At 36.0% G+C, this 20445-nt stretch overlaps 2 protein-coding genes across 2 annotated transcripts; one reads left to right on the top strand and one right to left on the bottom strand.

Annotated features, from left to right (window-relative positions):
- Positions 1-7816: 7816 nt before the first annotated feature.
- LOC133333475 (U6 snRNA-associated Sm-like protein LSm1) lies at positions 7817-8363 on the bottom strand. Its single transcript, XM_061541794.1, has 3 exons — positions 8309-8363; positions 8048-8232; positions 7817-7990 (listed from the first exon to the last, which is right to left on the bottom strand). The coding sequence occupies exons 1-3, from the start codon at positions 8361-8363 to the stop codon at positions 7817-7819; spliced, it is 414 nt and encodes a 137-aa protein (XP_061397778.1).
- A 6579-nt stretch (positions 8364-14942) lies between these two features.
- On the top strand, positions 14943-19433 carry LOC133333535 (mitochondrial proton/calcium exchanger protein). Its single transcript, XM_061541851.1, has 6 exons — positions 14943-14982; positions 16286-17841; positions 17971-18366; positions 18731-18835; positions 18899-19210; positions 19275-19433. Exons 1-6 carry the CDS (start codon positions 14943-14945, stop codon positions 19431-19433), a joined length of 2568 nt encoding a protein of 855 aa, XP_061397835.1.
- Positions 19434-20445: the final 1012 nt, after the last annotated feature.

Genomic DNA, 20445 nt, shown 5'->3' on the forward strand with positions numbered 1-20445 from the left:
AGTTTGGTCCAAATCAGACATTACATTCGTCTGATATTGGATTTGCTAATATTGAAAATTTTGAATATTTGTGGGGGAGTGGACCAATGGGTCCCAAATTCCTACTTAATCTTGACTTCGTAAAGATAATACGTTGTACAAAGTTTCGTTAAAATCGGGGAATATCTTTCCAGAAGGTATGGAAAGATATTCCCCATCTTCGAACTTAAACTAAGTTTGGGAATTCCACAAGGAAGCAGACATCAAAATCTAAGAACAAACGAAATATCCTTAAGATGCTTACCCGAGAAAAATCGAATCTACAAGAATACCCCAGAAATAATATTATACACGTGAATGTGGCAACATAGACTTCGTGTTTCATATCACTTTAAATTCCAGCCAGCTATCGTCAGTCAGTTCAGTAATTTCACAATCTTAAAAAAAATGTTGTCAAACTTGGATTTGCATATTTTTTTCCAACCTAAAATTACATTTTTAAATGGGAAAGCTTACAACGAAGACAATATATTGGTATACAATATTTTATTTGAATGTCCATTGGAGGTGTGTATTTAATAAAACAAACTCAGATTCAATCTATTGAGGGATCGGAGCAAAATAAATTATTTTACTCCTACATATAGGATGCCGAACATGATATACGGAAATACTTTGGAAGTTTTGGAAGTATCAATGAGATGGAGTTTCTAACCGATTACACTTCTGAGGATCGAAAAAGAGGATTTGTCCATTTTGCGAATGCCACCGATGCAGCCAAGTAAGCAACTTATGTTTTGTTCGTGACTCAGACTGCCTTCACAATAAAAGTGTTCTTGTTGTGTGTGTGGCTATAAAATGGAGAACTTGTCGTTAGGAGATCTTTTGAATGGTTTTAGAAGACTTAATTATGTATATACTTTTCTAGCCTTAGAAATTCCAAGAAGACCTATAAAGCCCTAATGAAGATGCGTTGCAATGTCTGTAGAAATCTTAAAGGCATTCCAATGACTAAAGAATATACTCCATTATATCTATATAGAAGTCAACGATTTTTTTTTTATTGTTAATTGTTTATATTACCCCATAATATAAACACTTTTTCTTCTGAACTGAATCATTATATATATATTTTTGATTTCAATCATTTAAAACACTACCCCTTAACTTTTTTTGCATTTCATTAAATTTTGTGTTTTTTTCTTATACCCAGACTATTGGCAAAACCCGAACACGAAGTGATGAAATGTTTGGCTAACAGGAAGGCATTAATTGTTTGTGCTGATGATAGCTGGCAACAACCGGATGCTAAAAATTATGTCTGCGACGACAATGAAACATACGAATGTTCCGAAGGAATTACATCAATTCTGAATTTAAACAGTGATTGCTTTGGAATCATATTTGGATATTTATCGCTTAAGGATCAAGTCAGTGTGGCACGAACATGCGGCCGTTTAAGAAGTCACTTTGAAATGTATGCCAAGCGCAAATATAAATGTTTCGTACCATTCCTTTTCATTAAATTCAAGCTAACGATGTGGGAAGCACGTGAATTTCTGGAAATTGTCGGTCCCCACATGGTGAAGTTTTCTGATACATGTCCATGTCCTATTCGCATTTTGTATTATGTCAGTTTATATTGTACTAATCTCAGCGAGCTTTATATAAGAAAAACAAAATTGGTGACATCTGTATTGACAAATATGTGTAATTCGCTTCATTCACTAGAGCTAACAGATGCAGGTCTTTGTGATTCCCATATTGCGATCCTTATGAAGTTGACCAAATTGAAAAACCTTACATTGGCGTCCAATTGGGAATTAACAGGTACTTACAAAAAAGAGCTGAAATACTAACATGCTACCATAATTGTCTCGGTTAAGGGATCTAATGAAAAATTTACATAACAATGAGTTCTCACGGAGTTTTTCATTTGGTTTCTCATTATACCCTTCACCACACTGTGGTACAGGCTGGGACGTAAGGTGGCGGCCCGGTGATACATACATATGTAGAATATACCCAAAGTGGTGAAGGGTATCATATAGTCGGCCCAGTCAGACTTTACTACTTTCCTTACTGGTTTCGTATTAAAACATTTCTTTTTAATAATCTTTTAGGCAAACATATTAGGCATCTGAAAACGGTGGAATATTTGGATTTGACTGAATGTAAAAGTATGCAGAATGGCAACTTGTTGAAAATATGCAAAAAACTAACTGAATTACATACACTTGTCATTCTCAAGTGCGAAAATTTGGAATCTACAATAGACATCCGGAAAATGGTTAAATATTTAAATAATCTTCGAAAATTGGAAATCAGCTGTTTATATTCGAAACAAGTTGGTCGCTTGGCCAAGTTACCGAAACTGAACGATCTTCATTACAGTACCCCTGATGACATCGGAATTAGCTTCATTAATAAGCTGGCCAGACACAAGAGCGATCAATTGATTTCGTTACGTTTGGAAGCTAACCGATTTTTGAGTGTAGCGAGTGCGGAACAAATCTCGAAATTAAAGAAACTAAAAGGGTTGTGGTGTTACACTCGTGGTGTAGTCATAGACGAATATGTAGAAAAGCTAGCACTTCTCCCGGAATTGGAACAGCTGACAATTTCCTGCCCTAACAAACGAAGCGCAATGGAAAATGGACTATTGAATGTAATTAGATATTGTCGAAATTTGGCCAAACTTGACCTAAGCGGCTGTTTCAAAGTAGAGTCAACCTTTATCATTAATGTTTGTTTGTTGTTAATGGACGAACGTGTACAAAGGCAACGAAAGATACCATTGATTCTCTGGGTCCCAAAACATCTAGATATGAACATGTATTTGCCACGGAATTTATTGGAAGTTAAAATGAAAGATAATAATTCATATTTAACAATGTGATATTTTGATTGTTTTTAAGGCTTTTTAAAGTAGTTAAAGGTCTAAAAATACCTATCCTCATGTACTTCTATTGAAAATAGACCATAAAAGAAACCACCAATAGGTTATATTTTTTCTATTATCGTTACACATTCGTTCTGTATTCGTTTTTAACATTGTTTCTTCCCTTTTTTAATAATTTCGCTAATTCTAACGATAATTTTATTATTATTTTTTAATATTTTATTATTCGCAAAATAAATGGTTCCGGTACTGCAATAAATAAAATATAATGGGTCGATTATGGAAGGCAACCAAACTCCAGTTGCGAGTTCAACTGGCAACGCAATTGAAATAAAACTTAACATTATGGATATCAACTTTACTCATTGTTGAAGAAAAAGAATGTGAGTCAAAATGTTCGAAATAGAGTAAGAGTTCACTCTAAGAGTGAAATCGAGTGGACAAATAAATTTGGTTGTTTGGTTATTTGTATGTGTGTAGTAGAAAAAAAATTTTTGATGTTGATCTTTTGTGTGCTTATTATGTTCAAAAAACATAAAAGGACATTGATTATTTTGTTTATTGAAAATGGTTACACATGTGAGGTACAAATAAAAATCTTATATGAAATGACTTACATAAAGATAACGCAGAGAACGAGCTTGTTGATGCATGCTTTCTCAGCAGTACTGCAAACCAAACATCATAAAACAAACAAACAACATCAAGTAAAACAACGGTATCACAAACAAACAAAAATAAATGAAAATAAAAGAGTACTCGGTAAGAGTGTAATCTGCTCGATTTCGAGCGTATTTCACTCCCACTCGAAAACGAGCGAAGCACTTGCGCTCTTATTTGAGTGGTAGAGAAAAATAGAGTATACTCTATTTACTTTTTGTACTCGCAGGAGTACTCCCGCTCGAATTCGAGCAAGTTTTACTCTTTACTCGAATTCGAGCGAGCATTTCGGAGCTCTGGTGCTGATGATAGCTGGCAACAACCGGATGCTAAAAATTATGTCTGCGACGACAATGAAACATACGAATGTTCCGAAGGAATTACATCAATTCTGAATTTAAACAGTGATTGCTTTGGAATCATATTTGGATATTTATCGCTTAAGGATCAAGTCAGTGTGGCACGAACATGTGGCCGTTTAAGAAGTCACTTTGAAATGTATGCCAAGCGCGAATATAAATGTTTCGAACCAAACCTTTTCTATTATTTCGAACTAACGTTGTGGGAAGTACGTGATTTTCTGGAAATTGTCGGTCCCCACATGGTGAAGTTTGTGGACTATGCTAAAGGACAAGATTGTCCCTATCGCATTTTGGAATTTGTCACTTTATATTGTACTAATCTCAGTGAGCTTTTAATGAGAGAAACCAGATTGAAGACATCTGTATTTACAAATATGTGTAATTCGCTACATTCACTAGATCTAACATATACAGATATTTGTGATTCCCATGTTGCGATCTTTAAGAAGTTGAAGAAATTGAAAAACCTAACATTGGCGTCCAATACCAAATTAACAGGTAATTATAAAAAAGATCTGAAATACTAACATGCTACCATAATAGTCTCGGTTAATGGATCAAATGAAAAATTTACGTAACAATGAGTTCTCACGGAGTTTAATATTTGGTTTCTCATTATACCACACTGTGGTACAGGGTATTAAGTCTTTGTGCATATGTTTGTAACAGGCAAAAAGAAACGAGATAGACACATGGTTCCTTTTGAGAATATGCATAGAATCACTTTCTGTCCGTACAGGTCGCATTTATGATCCGATTTGGATGAAATTTGACACAAGTCACTTATTTAGCCCAAAAACGAACCCTATTGAAATCGGGTCAGATTTAGATATAGCTCCCATATATTTTTAAGGTAAATAGGGCACCAAAGTCCCTATATATCTTTCGATTTAGGTCCAGAATGATGTGTGCTAAGTTTCGTGAAAATGAGTTCAGATTTAGATATAGGTTCCGTGTATGATTTCGTCCGATTTTATGTTAATGGTGCACCAATGTCCCTATATATCTTTCGATATGCACGAAATTCTGCATAGTGAACTGAATTGAGTCTAGAATGACGTGTGTGAAGTTTCCAGAAAATCGGTCCAGATTTAGATATAGCTCCCATATATATTTTCGTCTGATTTTAGGTAAATAGTGTACCAAAGTCCCTTTATATCCTCCGATTTGCACGAAATTTCGCATAGCGTAGTGAATTGAGTCTAGAATAATGAGTGGTCAGTTTCGGGAAAATCGGTTCAGTTTTGTATATAGTTCCCATATGTATTTTCGTCCGATTTATAGTAAATTGTTCACTATAGACCCATAGCTTGGTCGACTGACACAACGTCCTGAAATAACATTCCCTTCGAAAAGGCGATGTCTGTTACGATACATACGTAGAATATACCCAAAGTGGTGAAGGGTATCATATAGTCGGCCCAGTCAGACTTTACTACTTTCCTTACTAGTTTCGTATTAAAACATTTCTGTTTAATAATCTTTTAGGCAAACATATTAGGCATCTGAAAACGGTGGAATATTTGGATTTGACTGATTGTAAAAATATGCAGAATGACAACTTGTTGAAAATATGCAAAAAACTAACTGAATTACATACACTTGCTATTCTCAAGTGCAGAAATTTGGAATCTACAATAGACATAGCGAAAATGGTTAAATATTTAAATAATCTTCGAAAATTGGAAATCAGCTGTTTATATTCGAAACAAGTTGATCTCTTGGCCAAGTTACCGAAACTGAAAGACCTTCATTACCGTACCCCTGATGACATTGGAATTAGCTTCATTAATAAGCTAGCCAGACACAAGAGCGATCAATTGATTTCGTTACGTTTGGAAGCTAACCGATTTTTGAGTTCAGAGAGTGCGAAACAAATCTCGAAATTAAAGAAACTAAAAGGGTTGGGGTGTTACACTCGTGGTGTAGTCATAGACGAATATGTAGAAAAGCTAGCACTTCTCCCGGAATTGGAACAGCTGACAATTTCCTGCCCTACATATGGACACGAAATGGAAAATGGACTATTGAATGTAATTAGATATTGTCGAAATTTGGCCAAACTTGACCTAAGCGGCTGTTTCAAAGTAGAGTCAACCTTTATCATTAATGTTTGTTTGCTGTTAAGGGACGAACGTGTACAAATGCAACGAAAGATACCATTGATTCTTTGGGTCCCAACGGTCTATAATCGAGGTATTGTAGAGTGCGATGAGATGGTTTGGATGAACTTGGATTTGTCACGGAATTTATTGCAAGTTGAAATGGAAGATAATTATGCATGACTAACAATGCGATATTGTGATTGTTTTTAAGGCTTATTAAAGTAGTTGAAGGTCTAAAAATACCTATCCTCATGTACTTCTATTGAAAATAGACCATAAAAGAGACCACCAATAGGTTATATTTTTTCTATTTTCGTTGCACATTTATTCTGTATTCGTTTTTAACATTGTTTCTTCCCTTTTTTTAGTAATTTCGCTAATTCTAACGATAATTTTATTATTATTGTTTAATATTTTATTATTCGCAACATAAATGGTTCCCGTACTGCAATAATAAAATATAAATATATTATTTAAATAATAAAAAATATATATATATATATATATAATAAAAAAAACTCCAACCTGCTATTATTATTTAATTAATATTTATAATAAATTGTATTTTAATTATAAAGTAAATAATTTAAATGAATCTTTAGTAAAGGATGAGTACCAACGAGTACCTAGTATTAGAATCCTTATAAAAATTTGGATCTATGTGAATTTGTACTTTCGTACAATTTGGGTTTTTTGATCCAGTTCTTTACGATATATCTATCATAAATCACAAAAATCACTATGCGTCTAATTGGAATTGTTAAGAATACCCAATATTTTTTTTACGAAAAATTCATAATCTATACAAATTACTTAATCTCCAAATAGAGATATTTAGGAATTATGTCTGCCAACCATAGGCCATTGGAGGATATAGATATTGGACTTATAGAATGTATAAAGCTATCATCATGCCTATACGATAATCGGCACCCAGATTTTTGCCTGGCCTACAAGAAAGATATACAATGGAGCCGGGTGGATGACCATCTGGGTATGTCCTCTTTGGAGGTACGCAAACGTTGGACCGTGCTGAGAGATCGCTATGCCAGGGAATTGAAACAAATGTATATGAGGCGTATGACAAAACAGATTTCTTCAATCGAATGGATTTTCTGCGTAATTTTGTAAAGAAACGGCAGGTACGCAAGGATGTGATGCTGGTGGTTAGGAAAATCACACAGGATAAATGTGTGGTGTGTGGGGGTGGTGATAGTGAAACCACACAGATGAAATCGGAAAAATATAATTTAAATGATAATACAGGAGAGGAACAAGAAGTGGACGAGCTAGAAGAGAAGTCAGGATAAAGAACAGCATCTGAAATAAAATGCGCATCATACACTGAGGATGATGCCACTCAGTGTTCTGTGATGCAAAGTCATGATTGCGACGAAGAACATTGTGGTGGTAAGTAATTAGTTAATTTTTTCACAAAAAAAAAAGAAATAGAGTTTTGCAGACGCAAAATAATTCCTGTACATCATCAACCTCATATGTCCATTACGCTGCTTTATCGTATACCACCGAAGACATTAAACCAAATATAGCGAAACAAATAAATTGCCCCGTTGAACAAGAAAACCCAAAAAGCAAAATGGAAAGTAATTGCCGTATCGCGACGTTATAAAATCAAGGCCCAAGTTGAAATAATGCAAATATTAGAAAAACGCATAGACCTAGAAGAAACCGCACATTAAGTATTTTGGAATAGAAAATCATTATATATATTCTTAAACATTTGATTGTACATAAATATACATGTAAATAGGTATATAAGTAAAAAAAATACCCCCGAGACTCTACAATTAACAGAAATCTTCATTAATTATATCTGTGTTGACGGCTAAGCCACGTTCTTTTAAAGCCTTCGATATGAGACGATGTTTTTCCTGGCGTTGTTCCTGCTCCCGTCTCTGGGCATCTAGTATATCATCGACGGAGATTTCCTTTAGGGGCAATTTAGATTCCTTTTCACGATCCTGTATACAAATCAATCAATCAAGTTAAAAATCTTCCTCCATGCGGAATTTACTTACAATTTCACCCAGAAGTACAACATTTTCGCCACGTATAATAAATACACCGCGTGGTATATCGCCATATTCATTGCCAACATGTATCCTTTCGATGGTACGATGCAATACCAAATTGGCAAATTGATCCACCGAACGTAAATATCCAATCAGGGTACGACCATCTCTCAGCAAGACCATCAATTTCTCTGCAAAAAAATTCAAGTCGTTGAAATATATGTATGTATATATTGTCTTCGAGGTGTGTGTGTGTTTGTGACTTACTATCTACCTCTTCCAAAAGATGGGCAGTACCGGCCAATGGATTTAAATCATCCATAGTTTATTTTGTTTTGTGTTAATTAATTTCTTTAGATTAATTTTCTTCTGTGACAATATCCTAGGATGTTTGCATTGTTGTTTTGTTTTTTGCGTTTATCGATACTAATCGATTTCCATGTTGCTGTTGTTAAAAAAAACATCGGTTGATAGTTGAAGACCGACCAGCTGATTAACAAAAGGGAACAAGGCAGGTTCTCATTGGATCATGCAAGATTACTGGTGTTTTATGTCAAATTTTTACAGGGTTTACCAAGGTCTATATAAGGTCGGACAGTAAGCACAGGGTAGTATAAAGTTTGCTGTCAAATTATATTTTGTAAACCTACACATACATACAAAATTATGTTAGACGTCAAAACGAAAATAATATTATTTCATCAACATTCAATTCAATTTTAATTTATATTGTCTTTTGTAAATTATTCTACAAATTATAAATTGTGTTGTATTTTGGCACTGTTTTTTACTTAAGCGTTGTACACACTTTTTGAGTGACAGATTCGATAACTTATCTGTTGCTACAGTTTTGTTGTGTTGTTTGTAGCGACCATATTATCGCTCAAGGGCTAAGCAAGAATCTACTAATTTGTATAATTTTTTACAATAAATAATGTAATTTTTACAATTTTTTACAATAAATAATGTAATTTTTTGCATGTTATTCATACGCAGCCATTACCAAAACCCATTTCATCTCAAAAGGATTTAGGTGAGACTAGTTCCATTCGGTTTCTCAGTGTTTCCTTAATGTGAATTTGGTTCAATGCAAACATTAATGTCAGCTGATGATGGCATCTCTTTCTGACACCAACATAATCGATGACTCTCAGTTATCGATTGACGATAATCCAACACAAAACAACAACAACAGATGATGAGACAAGAATCATTTGGTGATGAAGAAGAACATTGTTTAATCGTGAAATTTCTACGAAACTCCGCAACAAGAAAAATACCCAATAAATAATTAAAGAAATAACGAAAATAAAAGTGTATTGAAGTGAAGAAAAATATTGTAGGTATAGATTAATTAAAAAACGGCCTACGGCTGATATCTTGTGCGGCGGTATTTATGACAAGCCATAACAACAACAACGAAAGCTAGAGAAGAAAAGAAACGAACCCAAAAGATCTCTCTGTGCAATTGATTCAAGCAATTGTGTAATACATGCTTTTGTGTGATATGCATGCTTGCAAAAAGACAAGCGTTTAGCAAAAAATAAAAAAAGAGTGACAAAACTATGGGATAAAGAAATTCCCCCAACCACAGCAGAAGCAAAAAAAAAGTATATCCAATTGGTGGCTCCGCCGCTTGCACATAGTCCATAGTCACTTGTGCCCCCCGTGTGTGTGAGTGTGTGCGGTGTTGTGTGTTATTGAAAAAAAGTGGGGGAAGGAAAATAAGAAGAACAAAAAACCCCATATTGTTATTGTTGTTCTTGTCTTTTCATTAGTTTTTCTTTTTTCTTTAACAGAGATTCTGGCAATCGCGAAAGAAAATCCTTCTTCCCAACCGAAATAATCGATTCTTTGATAGAATCAACTGGGAGAAAAAAAGGAAAATTATATTCAATAAAAAACCAAATTGTCAAAATTTAATTGATCTTTACAAAACGACGGCTTCTACAATCCTGGAAAACCAAACCAAACAAAAAAATTATAATAATTTTCCGACAAAATGAATGCCTTTGTGCGAAGTTATAAAAAGTGTGGCCTGCAGAAGCATGTTGCAAAGAAATGTAAGTAAATATTTTGCTTTTTTTGTGCACACAATTTTTTTCACATGTTTTTTTCTTGTTGTTGTTGTAGTTTACAAAATACACGTATTTGTGTTTGGTTGAGTTAGCAGTTCAGCTGTGAGAAAATAAGAAACAAAAACCACAACAACAAACATCTTGAAAACTTTCCATTGTATTTTTTATGCAAAATCAATTGTATTTTGGATTTGATTTTGGTAGGCTGCGTTATTATTTGCAGTGACGTGATTTTTGTTTTTATCACAGCATTGTAGAGTTGCCAAAGTATTTAAAGATTTTGCAAAAGTTAGAGGCGATAATAATAATATGTTTGCAAGTAAAAATGTCGCGATCGCCGGACCGAACGTTGGATATTAACAAAATACCATTAATGGCGGGATATGTCATGGTCAATTTTGGCGTAGGAAGATTTGACAACCAAAATAAAAGCCAATTCGTTTAAAAAACGTACCCAAATACTGAGTAATAGCGTTATATGATGAAAGTTGGCATATGTCACTTATTTGGCCCAAGGACGAACCCTATTGAAATTGGGAAAAATCAGTTCAGATTTAGATATAGCTCCCTATATATCATTCGATTTGCACGAAATTTGGCACAGTGCACTGAATTAAGTCTAGAATGATGTGTGCTAAGTTTCGTAAAAATCGGTTCAGATTTAGATATAGCTCCCATATATATTTTCATCCGATTTTATGTAAATGGTGCCCCAATGTCCCCATATATCATTCGATTTGCACGAAATTTGGCACAGTGCACTGAATTAAGTCTAGAATGATGTGCGAAAAGTTTCGTGAAAATCAGTTCATATTTAGATATAGCTTCCATATATATTTTCATCTGATTTTATGTAAATAGTGCACCTAAGTCTATATCTACAATTCTGCTTGTATTGAATTGAATATAAACACTTCGTTGCTGGTTTGAAAATGTTTTCTATTGAAATGGAAAAATGCTTGCATCAACTTCTATGCCAAATAGTTTGGCAAATAGATGCTTCCCTTTCTGTTCGAGGTTATTTTGTTTTTGCATAAACTTGAACAAAACGAAGGTGTTTGTTTACCCAATTGAATAAATTGGGTTAATGCTCTTAGCTGGCAAATAGAACAAAAAATGAAATGAAACAAAAGCGAAAGCAGCACAATACTTTTACACAAAGGGTAGGATAGGTAAAAATATATATTTTATTCTATTATATATTTTTGGCAATTATCTCTTTTTAGACTATATAAAGCTAATTTTTATTATCATATATATGTTTGTATATATTCTAGTATCGAAAAAGAACCATAGTCGTAGAGGAGAACAACGAGCAGGGCAGTATTAATTTCAATTTGATCAAGGGGTGCCATTTCCGAAAATTTCTGTAAGAACCGTAGGTCTCCCATACACAAAATAGTCCATAGTTATGAGATTCAATCAACAAAAAAGGCTATAAGGAGACGCGTGAGGCACATTTCGGACTTTATTTCAACATTCCAAATCTGCATTTATTTCATCTAAAAAAATTGAGGAATAAGGCTGAAGGGAAACTAGCGTCTCCTGTAGTCCCTATCCCTAACAACAGATTTCAATTCATGAATCTGCTCGTCGGCAAATTTCTATACAATTTCCCTTATCAATGAATTTTTTTAAAACCTGTTATTAGATATGTATGATTGCATCATTTAAATTGTGCACACGATGGCTAGACAAAGTGGCGCTCACGATCACATATTCACTAAGATTCCGCAGGCGAAATTAGAAATGCCATAAAAAACCAAACAAACACGTTGCATACAGAAGATCTGCAGGTACAGTTCGATGACTCACCAGGCATTCATTCTCATTTTTTATATTAAGATCTGAAGAATTTTTTTTGTTTTGTTTTTGGTAACAAATTATGTGGGTCAATAATCTTCTTTTTTGTTTGTACAGACAAAGAAATACCGACAGATTTTATTGGGGTAATTTTTTTGTTTCGCACTTTGTTTCCACTGTCCGCCCTTTCAACTCCAAAAAAATGAAATAAATCAAATTACCTTTGCCTTTCCTATCTCTCCATCGAGAAAGTAATTTTTTTCCTTTCATTCGAAATAAATTCAATATTCAATTCAATATCAATTTTTTTCTTGTGAATTTCCAAAATTATATTTTTGTGACAAAAATTTGTTTTCCTATTTTTAATCGCGGGGGTAAAAAAATGAATGTACCAAAGAAAATAAATCGCCACGTCTTGAAGGCATTAAATATTTTATGCGATGGAAATGTCCGGAAGTCGATACCCATTGAGGATGTCATCAATCAAGTGGAGTATCAGATGAGAAATTTAGTACCAGTTGCCAATTTGGAGACAACCATCAAACAGGCATTGGACAATTTAAGCGAAGTGGGTTTAATTTTAAAGAAAAACGAAAATTCCTTTGCCATTGGCCATTCCTTTGGCGAAAAAGTTGGTGGTGGTGGACCAAGAAAAAATATTTCACCACTACACCGAAAATATTTCGAACCAAGGGTAAGAAAGAGGAAAAGAAAAACATGTCTCTTGTTTGTCATTCATTATTTGTTGTCTGTCTGGCGGCGCGCGCCCTCTTCCTCCATAGGTTGCACGCAAACGTAGTTCCCGCAATTTGGATCCGAATTCCCATCCAAATCGTCACAACAATAGTCTAGAATCCATATCGGGTGATGAATATGATCAGGCCCGCAAACGTTTGCGTACGAATAATAAGAAATTCCGCTTTGGTGGCGGTAAGGTTGATCTGCCCAAATCGAAAAATCATCATCACAGTCGACAACGGGAGGATATTCAAGGATATTTAAGTGCTGGTGATGACATCATGGATTATAGTTTTTATTTGTCTGAATGGCTAAGCACAAATCCTACTCCGCTCTTGATAATGACCACAAATTCAGCACAACAACAACCTCAACAACAGTCATTTATGCCTTGTGCCTACTTCCCCACGCTGCCAGCGTCTGTGGAAATAACCGAAATACCAACAGATGGGACAGAATACACCAAAACCATGCAAAGAGGACGCAATGCTCCACGTAAAATGGAAATAAAATTGCAGAGAATTGCCGAAGGGGAACAAGAAGAAAAAGCCGAGGGTCCATCAACATCCCAACAACAACAAGAGAACGATTGTAGCAAATTGAAACTTCCACAGAAGGAGGAAAATGATGAAAACAAGAAATCCCAGCAAACTTTGACAAAACAGTCAACAATTGAAATCAATTCTAACACACCTTCAAGCCAGCAACAGCAACAAAAACAATCGGAAATTAATATCACCAAACATGATGTAGCAATACGCAAATCCTTGTCAGTTCCATCCGCCACCAATATTGCAGATTTGGAAACAATTTTAGCTCCCAGATCAATGAGTTATTTAAATTAAAAAATTATAAATATTTTTTTGATTTCGATTTTATCCGTTCGATTTTTTGTTCTTCGATTGTGTAAAATTGTGTGTCAATGGCTGAGATATGTATTTCAATTAAAATTTATATACTATATTTTTATTTGTTGTACATTTTTTAAAAGAAATTTGTGCTTTAGCTCGTCTATTAAGCCACCTTACAGCTTTTATCGTCATTCAACTCCTCTATAAATTCTTTGCCCTTTCAGCTCGTTTATAAACTTCTACTTCAGCTCGTCTGTAAAAACTCCCTTCAACTATTCGTAAAGAATTCCTCAGCTCCCCTTTAGGACGTCTATAAATATACAGCTCCTCTATAAAAACTGCATTCCGCTCGCGTATTAATATACTCTACCGTTAGCCTATATAGGCCACTATCAATAAATCGTTCAGATCGTCTATAAAGATTCTCTCCACCATATGCTTTTCTATAGACTCCAGCCCGCCTATAAAGACTGCCTTCAGCTCGTCCAAAAAGGCTCCCTTCAGCTCTTCTATAAATATTTTTCTCAGGCTCCCTTCAGCTCTTCTATCTTGCTCCAGTGATTTCGCCTCCAATTCAGCCTTCCTCAGCTCTTTAGCACTGACATCTGAACCGTGTAGCGATTTCTCCTTTTTTTTCTTCTCCAAATCCAGTCCAGCACCGTATCCAATTGATCAATCATGCTATTGACCTTTTTGAATAGCATTTTGGCGGCACGACTCTCACCAAAGCGTAGCTCAGCCATCTGACGCAACTCACGTAACTCTTCCGCATCTTTTTTGTATTCCTCCAGCACCTTGACCTTGAGGTCTTTGATGGTTTCTTTTTCGACAACCATTTTCTTGTCGCTCCACAGAGATTTCAAGGCTTCGCTGAGCAGCTCTACATCCTTGGAGGTGAGAGTGTTCTCTTCGAACTCATGGGCCTTGGCTGTCATAACTTCTTTGGTCTTTTGCTTGGGGGCAGTTAGAATCACAGGTTTGGCAGTGGACGGTTGAAAAAAATTTTTCTAGTCTATCCACCATGCTGGACTCCATTGCGACATCAATGGTGGCTGTCTTATCGGCGAGGGTCCACGATGACTTTATCCGCAGCCTTAACCTTTCTTTCTTCTTCATTCTCCTCTTCCATTTCCTCCTTGATTTTACGTTCCTCCTCTTTGACGATTTGAATTTTAGTCTTGTTATCGATTTTACCCTCACGTTCGCCAATGGCCGCCTTAGTTTGTTCAGCCAATGAGTCGGGCAATAAACGTATAGTTTCCTTGAGCTTATCAGTGGTCACGCGATCATCGGAGTGTTGGTATTGGTATTTTTCATTCCTGTAGCTGGGTGCGCATTTTCATTTGGGTCATGCCCTAGGTAAGCATACCTCTGCCCTAGCAGGCCTGCTGTAGCTCCCATCCGTCAATAGATTTGACACCTTCACGGGCTATGACCCGATCATTAGCTGCCAAGGAACGTAACTTCATGGGTAACTGAAAACGTAAAATATTGACGGTGCCCACTTCCAATACTTTACACAGTGGCCACTTCGAAGCGAACTTAATAAAGATATCGGCAACAGTAATTTTCCAGAAGGGGGCAATGATTAACACAGCGAAGGGAATCAAACGAAACAGATCGGAGGTGGTGCGCCCCAGAGCTTGTTTTCACGGCCTGTCAATGTTTTGCCGTTTAGGAGTTTGCGACAAATGTTGATGTCAATGAAAAGGAGACGGAGACCGTGACAGTAACGGACAATTTCCTCCCAAATGCGGGTTTTCAGAGATTTTCAGAGATTTCTTCACAGACAATTGCGGCTTCGTCTAAAAACCTATGGTATAAAGATGATCTATGATCTTTAGACATACTAAGTGGTCTCTATGGAGATTAGAGGTGTCCATAAAGACCTAAGATCTCGTGTACAGACCAAATGGTCATTATAAAAATTTGTGGTTTTTCATAAAGACCTGTGGTAGTTATACAGACCAATTGGTATTTCTAAAAACCTGTGTTGTTTCCTATGTTTCCTATTTATATAAGCCATTAGATCATTTTGGAATTAACACACCAATATCAATATCATATTCCGTATATACCTTTGCTGCCCTGGCCATAGCTGTCACGCACATAGTCATAATAATAACTATATTATGATTAACACTTGATAATCAAATGTGAAGGTAGACGTCGACGATATGATGACATGATAATCGGGGCGGGCAAAATACATCAAGAACAAACAAAACAACAACAGCAACAACTTGAAAGATAAAAGTAAACACAAACAGTTTGAAAATAAGAGAAAATAAAAAAAAAACAAAATAGCGAAAACTCTGATAACAATGTTAATTATGATGAATGTGATGGTGATGATGATGACGAGGAGGAGGAAGGAGGTGGATGGGTTTTGAGAAATAAACAAGTCTAGCAAAGTGCTTATATATTTCAATTTGAGTTACAATAAATTACTTAATTTAGTGTTTCGAATTAAAAATTGAGTGTAATCAAAAACAGGTTTCATTTTATTTTTTTTTTCAATATTATCTCCAATCGTTTTTAATCTCTAAAATCCGTTATCATTTTGGGGCAGGGTGGTGGCTATCAGTAATTCGAAACTAGAAAAAAATATGTCAAAAAGTCAAAAATTTTAATTTAAGGTTCCTTCTCATTTTTAGATTGGGCAATAGGTTTATTTTTTTATTATTTTACTTTAGATACGATTTCAGAATTTTTTTATGAAGTAACTAATTTGACCACATAATAATCCTTTTTCTTCTCCCCCCTTTTTTCAGATGCTGTCCACACCAACGCCCACAATCGTTCTCATTTTGCTTTGAAATATCGCATCGAACCCTATAGTGGAGCTGCTGCTACTGCTGCAGCTACTGGAGGATCTTTGCAACATGGCATCAGTCGCTCTGCATTATTACCCGGCCACTATTATCTACCATTGGCCGCTGGTAGCTTTTATGATACCACCACCACCATCCTAAACAGCAGCAGCTATCGTTCCCTCCATATCAGTCATCGTCGCTATGAACAACCATCCTCGAAGGTCGAAGTCACCGTTCAGACCATGAAAAACAAACAAAAAGAAAAAGTTGAAGAAATTTTAAAAGAGGTTGCCAATGGTAATGCAGCTGCTGCTGCAACTCCCAATGCCGTCACGGCCGCTGCCTCTGTCGTCACTGAGACCAGCACCGCCAACAAATTAGCCGAATCACCACCCAAACAATTAGCCGTGAAGAAATCCCTGAAAACCCGCATTTGGGAGGAAATTGTTCACTACTACCACGGTTTTCGGCTCCTCTTCATTGACATCAACATTTGTCGCAAACTCCTGTGGCGCGTCCTAAACGGCAAAACTTTGACACGCCGTGAAAACAAACTACTGGTGCGTACCACCTCCGATCTGTTTCGTTTGATTCCCTTCTCGGTGTTTATCATTGTCCCCTTCATGGAATTATTGTTGCCGGTCTTCATAAAATTTTTCCCCGGCATGTTACCCTCAACATTCCAAACCACCAAAGAACGTGAAGATAAACTGAAACAGAATCTGCAGGTACGTCTCGAAATGGCCAAGTTCTTACAAAAGACTCTCGATGAAATGGCCGTCCAGCACAAGGAACACAAAAGTGAGGAGGCCAAACAGTTCGATAACTTTTTCCAGAAAATCAAAAATCCCACCGAATATGTATCCAATGAGGAGATCATCAAATATGCCAAGCGATTTGAGGATGAAATCACTTTGGACTCTTTGACAAGGGAACAGCTGGCCGCACTGTGCAAAGTATTGGAACTGAATACCGTGGGCACCACCAACTTCCTGAGATTCCAACTGCGCATGAAGTTACGTTCCTTGGCAGCTGATGATCGCGTCATCGCCCGTGAAGGTGTCAACTCTCTCGATTTGTGGGAGCTACAACAGGCCTGCAAGGCCAGAGGTATGCGTGCCTATGGCCTGACCCAGGAGAAAATGCGCACCCAACTACAGGAATGGATTGATTTGTCGCTAAACGAAAAAGTACCACCCACGCTGTTGTTGCTTTCCCGCACCATGCTCATCTCCGATGACAGCATGACCACAGATAAGCTCAAGGAAACCATACGTGTATTGCCCGACTCATTGGCGGCACAAACTAAGGCAGCCATTGGGGAACGTGAGGGTAAAATCGACAACAAGACTAAGATTCAAATCATCAAAGAGGAGGAACGTAAAATCAAGGAGGAAATGGAAGAGGAGAAGGAAGAAGAAAAGGCCAAGGCTGCGGATAAAGTCCTCGTGGATGCAGCTGCTGCTGCAGCCGATAAGGCAGCCACCATTGATGTCACAAAGGAGGCCAGCATGGTGGATACCGCTCGTGATGTCACCGACACCACCGGCATCGTTGAGCCGCCCACCCCCAAACCTGTGGTTCTAACTGCCGCCGAGCAAAAGACCAAAGAAGATGTGGCCGCCAAGGCCCAAGAGGCCGAGGAGAACACTCTCACCTCCAAGGATGTAGAGCTGCTCAGCGAAGCCTTGAAATCTCTGTCGAGCGACAAGAAAATGGTTGTCGAAAAGGAAACCATCAAAGACCTCAAGGAAGAGCTGGAAGAATACAAAGAAGATGTGGAAGAATTGCGTGAGGTGCGCCAGGTGGTTAAGGAGCCCGTTCGCGAAAGTCGTGCGGCCAAAATGCTATTCAAAAAGGTCAATAGCATGATTGGCCAGTTGGATAAGGTGCTGGACGATTTGGAGAAGAAACAAAAGGAGAAAGCGCTACCCGGTGCGGATGTTAGTGCCGAAGAGCTGAGAAAGGCTGAATTGGAGGCGAAATCACTGGAGGAGGATATTGTACAAATTGAGGATTTGGTGCAGACCATTAAGAAGGTAAGGAAAAAAGGGGGATTAAAAAATATTATAGTGAGTCGTGGGTTCAGAAAAAAATATTTTTTTGAGGTTTTGTTTTTAATTTTATTTTTTGAGGTTATAGTGAATAATGAATTAAAAAAAAATATTCTTTCAAATTATAGTAAGTTTTTAAGATTTGAAAAAAAACATTTTTTGGATTTTTTAAAAAAAAATATTTTTTGAGGTTAGATTTAAAAAAAAATCTTGTTGGAGTAAAAAAAAAAATCTTTTGATGTCGTGTATTTAAATTTTTTTTTTTGAAGTTATAACAAAGCTTAGAATTAATTTTTTGAGGTTATAGTGAGCGTGGATTTGTTAAAAATATTTTTTCATCCTCTTCCAGTTAAAACAAACCTCCGATGAGTCCAGACTTAAACAAATCGAAAATGTGCTCAGTAAATTGGATGCCGACAAGGATGGTGCCATTTCTGTCGATGAGGTACTCAAGGTAAGTTGGAAAAAATATATTTCCAAAATAACAACTATTAATGATCATCTTGTTAAATAACAGGTCATTGAAGCCATTGGTCGGGAAAATGTGAAATTGGATGAAAAACAATTGGAAGAATTGATTTCGCTGTTGGATAAGGAACAAGTGATTGAGACACAGGATAAAATTGAAAAGGCCCTGGCCAAGAGTATAAAGGAAGCGGATAATGTTAAGAAATTGGCCGAAGAAATTGCTGATGCAGCTGCTGCTGCAGCAGCGGCAGCTAAAAATAATCCCTTGACGGAAGATCTGAGGGATTGTGCTAAGGTGGTAAAGGAAAATGCCTTAGATTTGGATGCCTTGGATGGCAAGAATGTTTTGAAGGCGAAGGAGGTGAGTTGTTTTGGCAATAATAGATTCGATTTAGATTTTAATGTTGGTTGTTTCTGTTTTTTAGGGCTCTTCGGATGCCGCCTTGTTGGAAGCTGCCGAAAAGCAAAAAGAGAAAATTTTACCCAAAACCGATATTAGCTCAACCATGCCACCCAGCATACCACCTACCACAACAACAAGCAAAACTACACCCACAAATTCAACGAAAGATAAAATGATATGACTCGCTAAAGCTGTAGGAGCAGAAGATGATGATCCGAGTGAGAGACGAAACAATGCAAATGTGGACAATAAACCTAGTAACAAGAAGAAGAACTAAATTTAACAACAAAAAGGCTGGAGATATACCTTCCCCTTTCCCCTCAGCTGCAAATGTATTACTAGGCCACCACCGACCACCGTTCTTTACAGTTCTTTATCTGCTGCTGCTGTGTATATGTGTCTGTTTGTCTGTCTGTCCAGCCAAGGCAGGGCTCTTCTCCTATAGGCGTATGTTTCTAATTCCTTGTTAAGCTTATGATTTTTTTACATACATATATATTCGTAATTCGTAAATGTCGACTTATGGTTTTTTCATAAATGGAACATGTTTACAAACAAAATAAATAAGAAAACAACAACAATTACTTAATAGTACCTTAAATGATGACAAACGATAATTATTTATAGTCAATACCACACACACATACCTATTTTTCTATCCATGTCCTTCCTATTTTTTCTTTTAAATTTTCCTTATAAATGTTTGCCTTTTTCTGTTTGTTGTATATTTTATTATTTTTTTAGAAATAAACAATGGAACTTGTAAAAATAGAAAACTAATTAAAATTAGATTGAAACGAAGGCTGTTTTAAGTGATTTCAAAATAATATTATTATTTTCGTTTTATATTTTAATAACGTTTTTTGCTTTCTTTCTTTCGTTTTTTATTTTATTTCCTAATATTCTTTCCATTAAGTTTTCGTTTTAGTTTTTGGTGTTTGTTTTTTTTTCCTTTTCACTTCAACGAGAAGTATTTAAAAAAATGAATTAAAAAAACTAAGAATTTAATTTATTAAAAAAAAAATAAAAACCAAAACTACTAGCACAAAAATTATTATTACTATTATTTCTAATACAAAACAATGTCAAACAATGTTTGTATAATTAATTTAATAAAATAAAAAACTAAAACAATAACAAAACAATTGATATGTGAATGCTGTTGCTTTAAAATCAAGAACAACAATATAATA

The sequence above is a fragment of the Musca vetustissima genome, unplaced genomic scaffold (assembly GCF_032173495.1).
Source record: "Musca vetustissima isolate MV318-11 ecotype Yass unplaced genomic scaffold, APGP_CSIRO_Mvet_v1 utg20336, whole genome shotgun sequence".
Taxonomy (NCBI): domain Eukaryota; kingdom Metazoa; phylum Arthropoda; class Insecta; order Diptera; family Muscidae; genus Musca; species Musca vetustissima.